Genomic DNA, 16,799 nt, shown 5'->3' with positions numbered 1-16,799 from the left:
ATAAATGAGTCATTTGAAAAAACACACTCCTTCATGGAAATTCATGGGTTCATAGATTTTTAAGGCCAGAAGGGGTCACTGTGATCTATGGAGTCTGACCTCCTGCATAGCACAGGCCATTGGACTTCTCTGAGTTAATTCCTGCTGTGACAGACTGACAGTATCCTGAAATATCCTGAACAAACCTTCAGGAATTAAGATAAATTTACTGAGTTAAATTAAACCTTATTGAATGAGGGTTAACACCTTTGGGGTACATTGTATCAAAAATATAATAGTGTATGTGTTATTGTGGCATTGTATGTACCTTCTCCAGTAGGGAAGGGGGATGCTAATGTACTTCCTCCATTAGCAACCATTTGAAGCTACCCTCTGTAGAGATATACATCTACTAGTTCAAACTGGTTTCTCCAGAGACCAACTGAGAAAGAAAGGGTTGGATACATAGTCTGGTTTTTAAGTGGCTCAGGGCCTTCTCCCTGATCCAGCAAATGGACAGGATTTCAGGACCATGCAGAGCCCCCATCCTTAGGGTAGGGTTGGAAGGGCTGGATGCTTGTTCTGAGCTGAAGCTGTGATTAACTTGTAACCACAAGGAATCCCCCTTGGGTTGGGTATTGAAGGACTGCTCTTGCCAGAGCGCATTTTAGGAGTGAGGTTAACTCTGATAAGCTTTTTAGCATGCATGTATGTTCTTTTTATTGTTTTTTAATATATTTTCTCTGTAAGGCTTGTTACCTTACGAATATAGCAGGCTTGCATGGGAAGTGGCATGTGGTATCTTACAACTGTAGCAACTACACCTATTAACTGTCTCTGAAGAGAAACCAAGCAGGTCTGTTTGGGCAGACTGTGCTGGGGATAATACAGTGAAGGCTGGCAACTGTACATCCTGGGAATACCCCAGTCAGAAAGGAGTGGGACACCTGTCTCCACCCAGGAAAGGCAGCTGAGGAGCTGGAAGCCTGAGATTGGGTGCCTGTGCTGGAATCCTGAGGGGAAATATTGGTGCAGTTGCCCTGAACTGTGACTCCTGCTTCAAGTCTAACTGCTGTGGTTGACCTAGAGCATATCTACTAGAAAATCATCCAATTTCTATTTAAAAGTTCCAGTGATAGAGAATCTGCTACAGCCCTTGGTAAACTGTTCAATGGCTAATTATCCTCACTTAAAAAATTGCACCTTAGTTCTAGTCAGAACTTGTTGAGCTTCAAGTTGCTATCACTGGATCATGTTAGATCTTTTTCTGCAAGATTGAAGAGCCCATTATCAAATTTCTGTTCCTCATGTAGGTACTTACAGACTGTGATCAGGTCACTGCTTAACTTTGTCTTTGTTAAATTAAACAGATTGGGCTCCTTGAGTCTCACTATAAACCATGTTTTCTAATCCTTTAATCATTCTCATGACCCCTCTCTAATTTATCAACATCCTTCTTAAATTGTGGACACCAGCACTGGATGCACTATTCCAGCTGCAGTCACCCCAGTGCCAAATTCAGAGGTAAAATAACCTCTGTACTCCTGCTCGAGATTCTGGTTTATGCATCCAAGGATCATATTAGGCCTTTTGGCCACAGTGTCACGCTGGGAGCTCATGCTCAGGTGATTATCCATCATGATCCCAAAATCTTTTTTGGAGTCACTGCTTCCCAAGACAGAGTCTTCCATCCTGAAGGATGGCCTACATTCTTAATTCTTAGATCAGGAGTTCTCAAACTTCATTGCATCGCGACCCCCTTCTGACAACAAAAATTACTACACAACCCCAGGAGGGAGGACTGAAGCCTGAGCCCATCCAAGTCTCACTGCCCCAAGCTGGGAGCCAAAGCCTGAGTCCCACTGCACCAGGCGTGGGGAGGAGGGGGGAGCCCAAGGGCTTCAGACCCAGATTGGGGGGAGCTGTAGCCTGAGTCCCGCCGCCCAGGCTTCGGCCCTGGGCTTGGGGTTTGGCCATAGGTGGTGGGGCTGGGGCTTCAGCTTCTTCAGCCCTGGGCCCCAGCAAGTTTAATGGCAGCCCTGGCAACCCCATTAAAATGGAATCATGACCCACTTTGGGGTCCCAATCCACAGTTTGAGAACCACTGTCCTAGATGTTTGTCCTCACATTTGGCTGTATTGAAATATATACTGTTTGCTTGCGCTCAGTTTACCAAGCAATCCCGATCAATCTGAATCAGTGATTTATCCTCTTCATTATTTATCACTCCCCAAATCTATGCTTCATCTTCAAACTTTCTCAGTGATGATTTTATGTTTTCTTCCAGGTCATTGATAAAAATGTTACACAGTATAGGGCCAAAACCAGATACCTGCAGGACCTCACTAGAAACTCACCTGCTCGATGATCTTTCCCCATTTACAATTACACTTTGAGACCTGCCAGTTAGCCAGTCTAATCCATTTGAAATGTGCCATGTTGATTTTCTATCATTCTAGTTTCTTAATCTAAATGTGTAAGGTACCAAATCAAATGCCTTACAGGAGTCTAAATATATTACAACTGTGACAGAAATGGCAATTTCCTACAATATCTTTGGGAGATCTTACTGAATTCAGTTTATGTATCTTTGTGGAGGAGGGATTATATGTAATTCCATGAGGGAGAGTAACCACAGCTCCTCCAGGAACTAAGAACAAATGGGGGTCATTAGGCAAATTCATTCAGATTGCAACATCTCCAGAGAAGTACCACCACCTGGAGAGGCTCGCATATACTAGTTCAAACTGGATTCTCCAGAGACCAGCAAAGAAAGGAATTTTGGATAAATAGCCTGAGTTTAATCTGACTCAGGTCCTTCTTTCTGATCTAGCAAATGGACAGGATCTTCTGTTCAAAGGGGAGGGGACAACCTCTGTGGAAGGACTGGAAGAACTGACACCTACCAGAGCTTAAGGTTGGAGTTGGGGTGACCTCTGTTTTCACTGTAATGCTTTAGGAATAAATGTGTGTGCTTAGAAAGAGTTGTGTGGTAAATTGTAACTACTGGCAATTACAACTTTTCATACCTTTCAGATAGAAAGCAAAGCACAGACATTGACATGTTTAGGCACTCTGGCTTGCTGGGAATATTACAATGCAGGGAGGGAACCGTACAGCCTGGAAAATGCCTGGTCAGGGAGGGAGTGAAGCATAGGTCTCTGCTCAAGAGAGATCATGGCTGAGGAGTCGGGAGCCGAAAAGTGGATGCCCTCAAGGCATCACAAAGGAGGAATACAGGTGCAGTCATCCTGAACTGGGACAACATGAACACTGTTACCTTTATCAACAAACTTGTTATCAGAAAGAAAAGGAGTACTTGTGGCACCTTAGAGACTAACCAATTTATTTGAGCATGAGCTTTCGTGAGCTACAGCTCACTTCATCGGATGCATACCGTGGAAACTGCAGCAGACTTTATATACACACAGAGAATATGAAACGGTATGCATCCGATGCATTTCCACGGTATGCATCCGATGAAGTGAGCTGTAGCTCACGAAAGCTCATGCTCAAATAAATTGGTTAGTCTCTAAGGTGCCACAAGTACTCCTTTTCTTTTTGCGAATACAGACTAACACGACTGTTACTCTGAAACTTGTTATCGCATCAAATAATGATATCAAGGTGGTCTGACGAGATCTGTTTTCCATAAGTCTCTGTTCATTGTCATTCATTCTGTTACTGTTTTTTAATTCATTATTAACTGAGTTCTGTATCATCATCATCATATCATTGCATAATTTTGCCCAGGTTCGATGTCATACTGACAGACTTATAATTACTCAGGTCATCCCTTTTACCTTTTTAAAGATTGGCATAACATTAGCTTACTTCCCATCCATTTAGAAGTTCCCTGGTGTTCCAAGACTTATTAAAACTAATGTTAATGGTCCCAAGAGCTCCATGGCTAGCGCTCTTAAAATTCTTGCATGTAAGTTTTCTGGACCTGCTGATTTAAAAATGTCTGACTTTAGTAGCTGCTGCTTAACATCCTCCTGAAATATTAGTGGGATGGAAAGACAGTCATCATCATCATATGATATGAATATATCATCTGGCTTTTTCCCAAATACAGAACAGAAATATTTATTGAACACTTCTGCCTTTTCTGTATTGTTATTATTGACAGTTCTACCATTTCCATCTTCAATAACATTGTTAGTGTTCCTTTTGTTCCTGATAAACTTTTTAAAAAATACTCTTCTTATTGTCCTTAACTCTTTTAGCTCTAGGAGTTCTCTTTTTGATTGTGATGGGGTATGCACCTTACACCAACCCTGAAGGGGTTAAGGTGGCTCAGAAAGGGCCAGTTAACCTTAACACCAGCAGGAGAGTTTGGCTTGATTGATAAGGCTAATTGATGATGAAGCCCAGCTGGGGCAGGCAAGCAACTGAGTGACTAATGGAAGGGCGTGGTAGGCCAGACGAGAGCCGATTGCCACCCACAAGGAGGAACCACAGTGGTGAGTGCACCCTGTTACAGTGTCTTTTTGCATCCCTTATCCATTTTCTACAGTTTCTAGCTTCTAGTTTATATTCATTGCTAACAATTTCTCCTTTTTCCATTTTATATATATCTCTTCTTTCTCCCAGCTGATTCGGCTCATAATTGTTTCCAGCTTTGTGAAAGTGGCCTTTCTAAACCACCAAGTATATTGATTACTTGCATGTAAGCAACCACTAATTTTTAGTTCTGTGATCAATTCCTCATGATCTGTCAAGGAGAAGTCTAAGATAGAATCCCCCTGGAGTGGATGCAATACTGTTTGAGTTAGAAAATTGTCATCTGTAATTTATAGAAATTCCAGTGATATTTTTAGTATTCACAGCAAGAAACCTCCAGCATGTGTCAATTAGATTGAAGACCCCCATTACAACCCAGTTTTTTCCCCCTGCACATTATAGATTAGTGCTCAAGGATTGTCACTTGATAAATTGCCCTGTTCTGTTCATTCCCTCTGAAGCATCTGGCACTGGCCACTGTCGGAAGATAAGTCACTGGGCTAGATGGACCATTGATCTGACCCAGTAGGCAATCGGTCTTATTATTTGATTATACTGTTCCCAAGTGTGATATGGTGTCTGTAGCAGACACCCCTCTTGTGCTTTATCTATAGATCCATATTCTAACAAGCATTCAAGATAATTTACTTCCTAGATGTCAGAGACTTGGAAACAGGCAATGCCATTTTTGACAGAGTGACTCTGCCTCTCCCCTTTTGCCCACTAGACCCTTCCTAAACCACTTGTAACCACGGATTTTAAAATTCCAATCATGCAGATCTTCCCACCTGGTTCAATAATACTGTCTACATCAAATTTATGCTAATAAATGAACAATTCCAATTCTTCTTGTTCATTACTTGGGTTCCTAGCTTTGGTGTATAGGCAACTAAACAATTTATTCTTTTCATGTCCCTTGGTGCTTTGATATCTTGATTTTGTACTAAATGAGTGCCCCTTTTCACCTTCTATGTTAGTTTAATGCCCTTCTGATTACTCTAGCCAGCCTGTCGCTGAGGAGATTGGTTCCCCTTCAACTGAGGTGACTATACAGCTCTCTCTCCTCATAGAAGGTAGACCAATGTTCCACAAAACCAAAACTCTCTATCTTACACTACTGCCCTGGCAGCAGTTCACCTCTGGAATGTCTGACTTCTTTGCTTTGCTCATGAGACAGGAAGGATCTCAGATCAGAGAATATTCTCCTTCAGCCCCATGCTGAGTTCTGTGAAGTTGTCTATAATCTGCAAGGTATCCTGTGAAGCAGTGTCATGAAGGCCAATGGATCGTTGCCTGCTGAGTTCAGAAGCCTAGCCAATCTTAGAGTGATGTCTTATGTCTTGGCTCCAGTAAGGCAGCACACCATCCTGCTATCTGCCTGTCCTTTGCAGAATGTTCTTTCCATTCTCCTTTGCATAGCATCCTCATCTAGGTATTATCTGTCTTCTGTGGATGGCTGGCGATCTCTTCACAGGTACGCTTGATAGTCTTGCAGCTTGGGCTGAGCAGCCATTCTCAGGAATGTCCAGTGCACCTGTTCCATTCAACTAGCTGGCTCTTCAGAGACATTTTCTGCAGTTTCCGTGCTGAGAAGCTGATTGGATACTTCTAGCTGTGTGGAATTCTTCCCGGTCCTCTCTGGTAGTTACAGCCTGCCTATCCTCATCTGCCTCCAACAGAGTAGAATGCCAGCTTGACCTCATGCCTCTGGTGGTTACAAACTCTCTGATTTCCACATTCTCTCATTCTTGGCCACCAGTTCATTTCTTCCTTGACTCTGGGGTGGCGATGCTTCCTGAATCTGGTTGTTCCAGTACTCTACATCCTCTCTGATGCTCTGCAATGTCAGTCCTTGTAATTCCAAACCACAAATCTTTCCTTCCAGCACAATCACCAACTCGCACTTTGTACATAGGAAGTCCCTTCTGGCTTCAGGCAGGAAAAAAAACATTCCCCATCCGTTGCAGGTTGCAATCACTGATCTGTTGCTGGCCATCACACTCTTGAGCATAGAACTGTACCTAGAAAGAGAACCTCTCATGCACCTTCCTATGAACTCCATACAGAAGTCCCCTGTTTGCCCCTCCTGTTCACCTGCTGTCACATTAATAATTTCAACGAGAAATATTAACCCCAAATAATCATTGAAATAGAGCAGCCTCAATTTACATGAGTCTGCCAGCATTTGTTCTGCATGATTTTAAACATAATGCTGGAACAATACTTGTATATTCTGAACATGCCACATAGCATTTCCCTGACACAGCATTTTTAATGTAATTGTCCATTTAAAGTCCGATTACAATTTAATATAGTTTGAATTTAGTACATATTTCTGTAATATATGGAGTCACTATATATTAGTTGTATCTTATATGACTGATCAATAACTGAAAACCATGATTTGCTCAATCTGCCCAACAAGTGAATTTGTAACGTACATATGTATTGTATAATGAAATGGGTAGAAGAGTAGTTTTTAGCTGTGTGGCAAAGAACTGAAAGGGGGAAGATCTGTTGTGGTGGTTCTATCTGTGAGGAAGCCATGAGCCTGCTGCTGTTGGCATTGCAATGGGTGTGAAATATGCTAAGACAGTTCTGATAAGAGCCTGGTTTATTACTATTGAGATGGCTAAGAGGAAATGAGAGAAGACAGCCCTGAATCCCTGAGCACAACAGTTCTGAGGAAACACCCCAATCCATACAACCTGTGGAGTGTTTCCTGGTCACATCCCTGGGTTTCTGATGCTGGAGACTGCATGGTTTGAGGTGGGATTCAGTCATTTTGGACCATCTGAGCAGAAGTTACTTTTTCTTCTTTCCCCCAGGTCCCTCCACATCACAGAGAGTCCTGACGATTCTCTACCATTTTTCTGTTCTGTTATACTGTCATGGGAGGGGTGCATTCGCTGCTGGTGGCACTTCCTGCTGGTCATTCTGGGGATTAGCTCCAGCCAGACATTGCGCCCTCCTCTGATGGTGTCTCTGCTGTCATCCTCTCACCCTGCAGACCCCTCTTGCTCCAGGAATTGCAGCCTCCTCCTCTGGAGGGCTGTCATTACGTGGTTTCCCCTTCCCTGTGTGTGTGTATGTAACCAAGTCTTTCCAGGACAAACTGTCCCAGGCAGTCCACTGTCCTCTACCTGGTGTGTGCCATGTCCACGTTCTCTGGGTTCACCAGCCTTCCAATTCCATTCTCCTAGGGAGTAACTATGGATAACTCTCTAGCCACTAACACACTTACCTTCTCCCAAGGAGTGACTGCAGCCTACTTCCCTGAAGCCCTGTCTGTTGCCAGCTTCCTGGTTTTATAAACCCAGCCCAGCTCCTCCCCCACCTGGACTTTATCAACCAATTAGGCCCTAGCACTCCCTGGCTTTCGTCCAGGTGCTGCCTATAGGTTAATTGGCCTAATTTACCCTCTCAGGGCAAGTGTGGAGAGTACACCCCATCACATATACACTCTTCCTCAAGATCACCAGCCTTACAAGCAAAGAGGATCTAATGAGGTCATCGGCAGACATGCCTCTTAACCTGCTGAATGTTCAAGTCTCCCCTTGTCTCGACCACCCAATTTTAGAAAAAAACCCACAAGTGTTATCCCTACTGGGTGTTCCAGTGTAACAAGGCTCCAGGTGCTTCCACTGCTCTTACCACCATGCTACTGAAAACCTCCTTACATACAGGCCATTGAAGAGTCAGGTGGTAACTTGGTAACCAACTATCCTGGGCCAAAACTGAACTTGGCAAGCTCAGGTCTTGTCCATGGGCTCAGGTCTGTGTCCCAGAGAATGAAGTACCACAAGGATGTCGGACTGCCTAAGACAAAAAATAGTCTTCGTGGCTCACCAGTGGAAGATCTGAGGTCCTGGTGCCGAATCCACCATCAAACCCCCAGTTGCTGATGAAAGATCTGGCAGAGGTGGGAGGAGGGGCAGCAGGCTGGCAGCATGTTTTTAGTGTTAAAATCTGTATTTTGTCTGCATTCAATATATGGGAATGGACAGAAGGACATGTACAATCATTTTAAATTACTTTACCTTTGTTGGTTACATAAATGAAATTTTAGTGGTATGTTAACTTTGATTATGATGTAACAGATCTTATTTTTCCATCATTGGACCCAAGACAGGCATAAATAAGTTCTGGTGATATTTCCCATCAGAAGTAAAATAGCTGTCTTTGAAAACACATTTTCAAAATCTTTGTTCTTGTTGTCAAGATAGGAAATGTTTTGCATAGCATGTGTTTGTGTGTATAACACGTGGTCAGAGCTACATCAGTGATGACAGGCTGCTTGTGGAAAAAATACTCCACCTTGTTTGACCTGCTTTATGGAGACTTGAGCTTGTTTTACTGATGACATAATTTCAGCCATTCTTCATAAAGCAGCTTTAGATTAATTTTTTAATCCCCTTGGTTTGTGTTTCTTTGTTTGGCTGATAAATTTTCATTCGAAAACCTGGTCAGCTGGATTTTGGATTTTAAAAAATCATTTTGATAGAATTACTGCAGACCTTGTAAAGTTGTGGCTTTATTCTGGATATTAACAGTGCTCACATTCAGAGTGCCTCTTTTATAGGAGTGCTTGGCACATGAAAAAACTTTTGAACTCCACTGGCATTTTACTTTTTATGTGGTTCTTAGACTATTTTTTATTTACTTATATTACTGTAGCAGGCAGGAGCCCTAGTCATTGTGCTAGGTGCTGCACAAACTCAGAACAAGACTGTCTAGTCCCTAAGGAGCTTACAATCTAAGTATAAGAGACAACACATGGAGAAAGACAGGGGAGTACAATGAGACAATATGACAGGTTTCAGAGCAGCAGCCGTATTAGTCTGTATCCGCAAGCAGAAAAGGACGACTTGTGGCACCTTAGAGACTAATAAATTTATTTGAGCATAAGCTTTCGTGAGCTACAGCTCACTTCATTGGATGCATGCAGTGGAAAATACAGTGGGGAGATTTTATATACACAGAGAACATGAAACAATGGGTGTTACCATACAGACTGTAACAAGAGTGATCAGGTAAGGTGAGCTATTACCAGCAGGAGAGTGATAGGCAATGGGCCAGCAGCCCAACCATTGTCAAGTTTTTTGCAGGCATCGCAGCAAAGAATAGTTTTAAGGGAGTATTTGAAGGAGGATATTGAGTTAGTTTTGTAGATGTTTACAGGGAGCTCCTCTCAAGCATGAGGGGCAGTGTGGGAAAAAGCACAAAGGTGTTTGTTTGAAAATTTGACAAATGAGCAAGGGAGGCTGGCATCATGGACCAGTCGGAGGCAGGAATTAACGTTTCAATAGCAAACAAGAGAATGGTAGGGTGGGGATAGGCCATAAACAGCCTCGAAAATGAAGACATGTAGAGTATGTCTGATATGCTAAAGAAGGAGGAGCCAGTGGAGGGATGCAAAAAGAGAGGCTATATGGTCAAATAAATGAGCTAGGGAAATGATCTTTCCAGCAGTGTTCTGAATGGATGTGAGTAGGGCCAAGATGGCATTTGTCAAGAACAGGGAAAAGGATGTTGCAGTTATCAAGGTGTAAGATGAGAGCCTGAACCCGAGTTTTAGCAGTGAGGATGGATAGGAAAGGTTGTATCTGAACAATGTTATGTAGAAAGAGTCTGCAAGATTTAAATATAGCCTGAGTGTGAGGATATAGAGAACAGCGTGAGTTGAAGATGACAGCCAGATTACAGGCCTGAGGGACAGGCAGGATGGTGGTATTGTCCACAGTGGTTGAGAAAGAGGGTTGAGTGGGAGACTAAGAACTCTGTTTTAGCTGTGTAGAGTTTGAGCTAATGGCTAGACATCCATAATGAGATGTCAGAGAGACAGGCCAAGATTTTAGTTTGGACAGGAGTGGAGAGGTAGACCTGCCAGTCATCTGCACAGTTGAATTTATGTTTGTGGATGAGATAAAGTACAGAGAGAGAAGAGGAGAGGTCCCCAGACAGAGCTCTATGGAACCCCCCTAGAAAGTTGGAGTGGGGATGAGGTGGATCCTCCAAAGGACAAGCTGAAGGAATTGGGGAATGGGGCAGTAGTTGGAGAGGCAAGTGGGATCTAGGGTAGGATTTTTAAGACAGGAGAGACTAAAGCATGTTTGTGGCACTGTTTGTTTTTTCCCTCCTATTTCCCCTTGTCTCCTTTTCATTTCTAGGCTCATGGAATGTGCTGTTCACAGTCACTGTCTGGACTTCCTCTCCTGGAGTTGTGTCCTAGAACCTCTCCAATCTGGCTTCCACCCCTTGCACTCCATTGAAACTGCTCTCACCAAAGTCTGTAATGACTTCTTCCTAGCCAAAGCTCAGAAACAGTACCCCATCCTTCTCCTTGACCTGTCAGACTCCTTCAGCATAACTGACCATGCTCTTCTTGAAATGTTGTCCTTCCTTAGCTCTCAGGACTCTGTCTTCACCTGGTTCTTCTCCTTCCTGTCCAGTTGCTCCTTCAGCTTGTCCTTTGGAGGATCCTTCTCATTCTCCAAATTTAACTTTTGTTATAATATTTGTACTGTTTTAACAGCATTTTCAATTAGCCCACTAGATTGTTGGTAACCTGGACTTGATGTAATATGTTTGAAATCATATGCTATGGCAAAACTTAAACTCTTGACTGTGAAATTGAAGTCCATTATCAATCATTACTGCATGGAGTATGCCGTATAAAAACTTTTGAGTACCTAAGTCCCCCATTCATTTTATTAATGAATTGTTTGGCACAAGTGTTTTCTAATATAGATATTTCAGGAAAATACAAAAAATAATCAAGAACTATAACATATGCATGTCCTTTATATTCAAATAGATTGAAACCTACTTTATACCAAAGTCTTGTTTTCTTGAATAAATGTCATAGGCTGTTTAGACTGAGCATTTCTATGATTTGTGATTTCTATGATATGTCACTTTCTTTTATGTAAACCTCTATGTTTTGGTTCGTTTGTGGTCAGTACAGAACCTCTCTTTCTCTACCTTTACATTTTTCTATTGCTAAATGTTCCTCATGTATGTGTTTCAACATCTCTGCTGTTAACACTACAGGAATTACTACCCTATTGCCTTTAAACAGAATTCCTTCAATTACTGAAAAGTCTTTAATAAGTTGATTATATGGCTTCAATATCACTTTATTATATCCTTTTTCAATAGCTGTAATAATCTTTTGTAAATTCTCATTCTGTCTAGTTGCTTGTACAATTTCTTCCCATACTCTTTCTGATACAGGAAACAATTTTTAAATACCTCTACTTGTACCACATCTTCCTCTTCAATTATATTGGTTACATCATAAACTCTAGAAACAGTATCAGTAACAATTAATGATTTGCCTGGCTGATACTCTAATTTTAAATCAAATGCCAAATTCCATTTCCAGAGTTTGAAGTTCCGCGTAGTACAGGGTCTGGAAGATCAAGTTCTGTACTTCACTAGAGTTAAACTCTTATTTGTTTCCTCTTGCTTACGTATGACAGTTTTCTGCATGCATGTTCAAAAAATAGATAAAGGTTCAACAGCCCTAATTTACAGCTGGGGAACGTAGTGCCTTGCAAAGGGTCACACTGGAAGTCAGTAGCAGAGCTGCAAATAGAATCCAGGTTTCCTGATTTCTACTGCCCTACTCCAGCTACTTTCCATATGATAATATATGAATTGGAGAACCGACTTAAATTACACAGGGGTACATGTGCTCTGCATACTACCCCAGCATGGCTCCACATCCTTGAACAGACATTAGCTTGCCGTTACATCTTCACTTTTCAGACAGATGCTCCAGTTAGCCCTCTAAGTGCACTCAAAGACCAAATTAAAATGTTGCTTTCCCCCAATTTTCCATTTACTTTTTTCCCATCTACATGCCCCTGTTTAATTTGCACAGAGACCTGCTTTACGTGCTGGAAGTACCAAAGGAGCCCATTTGCAGAGGTGTACTTAACAATTCCTAGTACTTACAGTCTTTGTTTCTCTCTTGCTTTTATCACTAGGGCTGGGAACAATGGGCCGAGGCATTGTGACTTCTCTGGTGAAGGCCAGGATGTCCGTAGTAGCTGTAGAACAGGATCAGAAGCAGCTGGAGGTAGGAGGAAGAGCTGTGACATCCCTTCTAGAACATGAGGCTTCAAAAATGCAGTGGAGTGGCCAACGCCCGGATGCCTGTGATCCCGCCCTTCTCCAGTTCACTCTGGACTTTGGTATGTTACAGGATGTAGATCTAGTTATTGAGGCTGTGTTCGAGGACATGGCACTGAAGAAGGAGATCTTCCATAAGTTGTCAGCAATCTGCAAGCCAGGGTCCTTCTTGTGCACTAACACCTCCGCCTTGGATATTGATGAGATTGCTTCAGCCACCAGTCGCCCTCACCAGGTCATTGGTACTCACTTCTTCTCACCTGCCCATGTAATGAAGCTGTTAGAAATAATCCGTGGTCGTCACACATCGCCCATCACCATTGCCACCGCCATGGGTTTAGCTAAAACTATAGGCAAAATAGGGGTTGTCGTAGGGAATTGCTTTGGATTTGTTGGGAACAGAATGATGGCTCCTTATGCTGAACAGGCAGTTTTCCTGCTAGAAGAAGGATGTAAACCAGAAGAAGTAGATCAAGCTCTAGAGGGATTTGGTTTCAATATGGGGCCCTTCCGAATGTCAGATCTTGCTGGGCTTGATGTGGGCTGGAGATCTCGGAAAGGGCAGGGCCTGACTGGACCCGAACTGGCTCCAGGAACTCCTGCTCGCGTGCGTGGCAGGAGGAGATACAGCCCGCTGCCTGATCTTCTATGTGAGAATGGAAGGTATGGCCAGAAGGCTGGCATGGGCTGGTACCAATATGAGAAACCTGGGGCTAGAATAGCTAATCCAGATCCATGGCTTCACAATTTCCTGATTGGGTATAGAGATGCCCATCATATTAAGGCACGCTTCATAGACGAGGAGGAAATCCTGGAGCGTTGTCTGTATACCCTCATCAATGAGGGCTTCCAGATCTTAGATGATGGAATAGCTTCTGCCCCAGAAGATATTGATGTAATCTACATTCATGGCTACGGATGGCCAAAGCACAGAGGTGGCCCCATGTTTCACGCTTCCACCATTGGGCTACCTAGCATTCTGGCTAAATTGCAAAAATATTCTGAGGCCCATCCTGACATTCCCAGAATGCAACCCAGTGCTTTTCTGAAGAAACTAGTGTCCATGGGAAACCCTCCCCTGAAGGAGTGGATGTCCCATGCAGGACACCAGAGCAGTAAGCTGTGATGTCCCTGCAGCCTTCTCTACGCATTCAGCCACTTGTCTAGTGGTGACAGGTATCTCTCACTGCCATAATCAGTGATGTCTGTTCCAATCAAATCCAAAGCACAGCAGGTTGAAGATTAATGTCTGGCTTAGCTGAGCGGAGTAACTACTCCCTCAAATGGTAGTTGCTGTCGCTTCCCTTTCCCTACTCACAATACACCCCTCCCTCCCACCTCGTTAGTTCACCACACAACCCCTCAAGCTGCCAGTAGGAGACCCCTTCTGGCTGGCTGTTTCCTGACAAGCTGCACTCACCCGACCGCTGGATCCTAAAGCTGCTGTTCTTAACTGCCTGCCTCTTGCCATTCCTCTGGAGAGGGAGGGAGCAACACCTGGCAGCTCATGAGGCAGTTGAAAGTGGGAGGGTAGGCCGGGAGTCCTGGCTCAGGGGAGACAAAGCCAGTGAAGATTCACTGCAGACTGGTATCCTCACCTAGCTGTATCTGCCAGCAGCTACAGATCTCCTCTTGTTCCTGCCACAGCACCCTCTAGTGACCAAAGGCAAACCATAGGAACTAGTCCCCACGGGAGAGCCACCCCCGAACCATCCAGTTTACTAAGGATTCATTTACAGGATGGACCTTCCCCTCCCAAAGGGAACAGATTAGACTGCCCCAGATAATGGTCTCTTCACGGAGTGCAGGTTTGTGGGGTTTTGGATTGACTGGAGGGAGTGGACAATGGTGCAGAATGGAACCGTGCATTTTGGAAGTAAATTGTGATGCAGTAAAGAGAGCATCCAGAGCTAGTATCAAGGGATGGCACTCAGCACCTACCTCCAGCCCCCAAAATAACACTCATAAACACAGCACAATCACAGAAGACTATGACCTGCTCATTAGGTAGTGGCTGGAAGATCACACCCTTTCCCCCTCCTTCCTTAGCATTGCCCCTGCCCTCCAACCTCTTCCTCCAGACAAAAGTGCCTCCTCTCCAAGAGGGAGTGTTGTGTGTGTGTGTGTTTTCCCAGAACTCCTCACCTGCTTTTCTAGCCTGCCTGCTGGCAGCTGCTCAGCGTAGAAGGCATGGAGGGCTTTGTGCACTACAAGTGACAGGAGAAAAGCCTTGTGTGGCACTTCAGTGTTTCAGGTGTACAAAGGGTACCATGGAAAGTAAATGGGCTCAAGAGCTGTGCAGATAGGAGTTATGCTACAGGCAGGGAGAGAAGCCTCCAGCAGATAAAAGAACAGGAAGAGAAATATTTGCTTTTCTGACAGGTTTCAGAGTAACAGCCGTGTTAGTCTGCATTCGCAAAAAGAAAAGGAGTACTTGTGGCACCTTAGAGACTAACCAATTTATTTGAGCATGAGCTTTCGTGAGCTACAGCTCACTTCATCGGATGCATCATGCTCAAATAAATTGGTTAGTCTCTAAGGTGCCACAAGTACTCCTTTTCTATTTGCTGTTCTGAACTTGGTCCTGCAGGGTAAGGACTCCTCTTGCTCTTGTGCAAAGAGCACAGCTCCCAGTTACTGGCAGGTGATCCTGGTGGCTCCAGAACACACACATTCTCTTCTTAGGAAAAGCCGTATCTGAAAACAGACTCTGCTTTGTTTCATTAATTTTTAATAAAGCTGATTTTCATTTTCTCTCATAGCCTACGTTGTATCATCAGGTTTTGCTGCATTGTTCTCCCACATATACACTGGTCACTTTTTTGCCCAGTGGTAGTAGATATCAAGGTCTTGCAGGTCAGTTTCCTAGTGGTAGAGACCCACAGAGACCGTGGCATCAGGTTAGCAGACCAAATAGCTTCAGCCACCTGTGATTGTCTAGGTAAAAGAACCAGTTGATGGTAGCCATCAACACCTTCCAGCATAACAATGCACCCCATGTCAGCTATTGGGAGGGAAGGCAGAGAGTTTTAAAACATTGACATCCTGAATGACTTATCTCCTACAAAGAAAGAAAAGAAATAATAATTGAGAGAGAAATAGGGGACATACAGAGCTCCTGGCAGGAGAGGGAGACTGGAAAGTCCTGAGGGGGAAAGGAAACACAGCACCTCTAGCACATGGTGGAGGTGGGAATGGGTGACAGAGCCACTGGCATGAGGGAGTAGGCTGCAGGGAGTTCCTGAAATAGCAGGGACTGGCACACAGGGAGTTTGTGGGGGGAATAGAAAGACGCAATAAGTGCCTGGTGCGTGCAACGCACCCAGCCTACACAAGCTACCAAATGTGCAACCTTCTAGTACTGGCTAATCAAGCACAATAGAACGACTGTACAAACCTTTTCTGAAGAGCCTAAACATTGGTCCTGGTCAAGAAACTACAGCCAAGATTTTCAAAATCAGCATGTAAAGATAGACTCCTAGGACATTTTCAAAAGTCCTGAGCATTCCGCAGCTCCAATTTTATTTTATTTGGATTCCTGTGCCACACCCATCACCATGGTCTGAACACTACCAGCAATACGTTGAGAGATATAACTAGCATCTGCCATCTGTGTGGTTCTTTCTTCCTGTCCTCACATGGAAGAGACTGTAAGGATTTTTTAAATTTAATTACATTTTATTTTGTGTGCCCTGTGAACTAACAAAAGGCAGGCTGAAGATGCGTGTCCTGCACCTGAAATGGAAGGTGCTGAGGTTTGTGGAGTTTCTTAGGATTGGTCTGTATTACAAAATTAGGTCAACGTAAGCCGCCTTGTATTGACCTAATTGTGCATGTGTCTACACTTAAATTTATCTCCCATTGATGTAAGTGCCCCATCACATGGCCATAGTAACACCACCTCCTCATGTGGCATTGAGCCATGGTTGACGTACAGAGGTTGACGCAGCGCAAGTGTAGACATTGCATTACGTATCTCTGCACTAACAGTCCTCCAGCAGCTGTCCCTCAGTACCTGATACTGACTGCTCTGGTCACAACTGTGAGCTCTGCTGCCTAGAAGTTATGTAGACCAAAGCCCACCTCCCCCCACCTTTAAAACCTCCACAAATTTTTGAAAGGCCTTTTCCTGGTTGTCCAGCTTGGTGAGCACACCTCTATCTGCTCTCCATTGT

The 16,799-nt window shown here is 43.8% G+C and overlaps 1 protein-coding gene across 3 annotated transcripts in view; it reads left to right on the top strand.

Moving 5' to 3' along the window:
* EHHADH (enoyl-CoA hydratase and 3-hydroxyacyl CoA dehydrogenase) overlaps window positions 1-15,385 on the top strand; it is a 49,557-nt gene extending 34,172 nt beyond the window's left edge. For all 3 annotated transcript variants that reach the window (XM_048863747.2, XM_048863745.2, XM_048863746.2), the window contains one exon: window positions 12,480-15,385. In XM_048863747.2, the coding sequence (XP_048719704.2) occupies window positions 12,480-13,750 (1,271 nt within the window). In that variant the 3' untranslated portion in view covers window positions 13,751-15,385. The remainder of the gene's footprint in view (window positions 1-12,479) is intronic.
* The last annotated feature ends 1,414 nt before the right edge of the window (window positions 15,386-16,799 follow it).

Source organism: Caretta caretta, chromosome 9 (genome assembly GCF_965140235.1).
Source record: "Caretta caretta isolate rCarCar2 chromosome 9, rCarCar1.hap1, whole genome shotgun sequence".
Lineage (NCBI taxonomy): Eukaryota > Metazoa > Chordata > Testudines > Cheloniidae > Caretta > Caretta caretta.
This window is presented reverse-complemented; position numbering and strand designations above follow the sequence as displayed.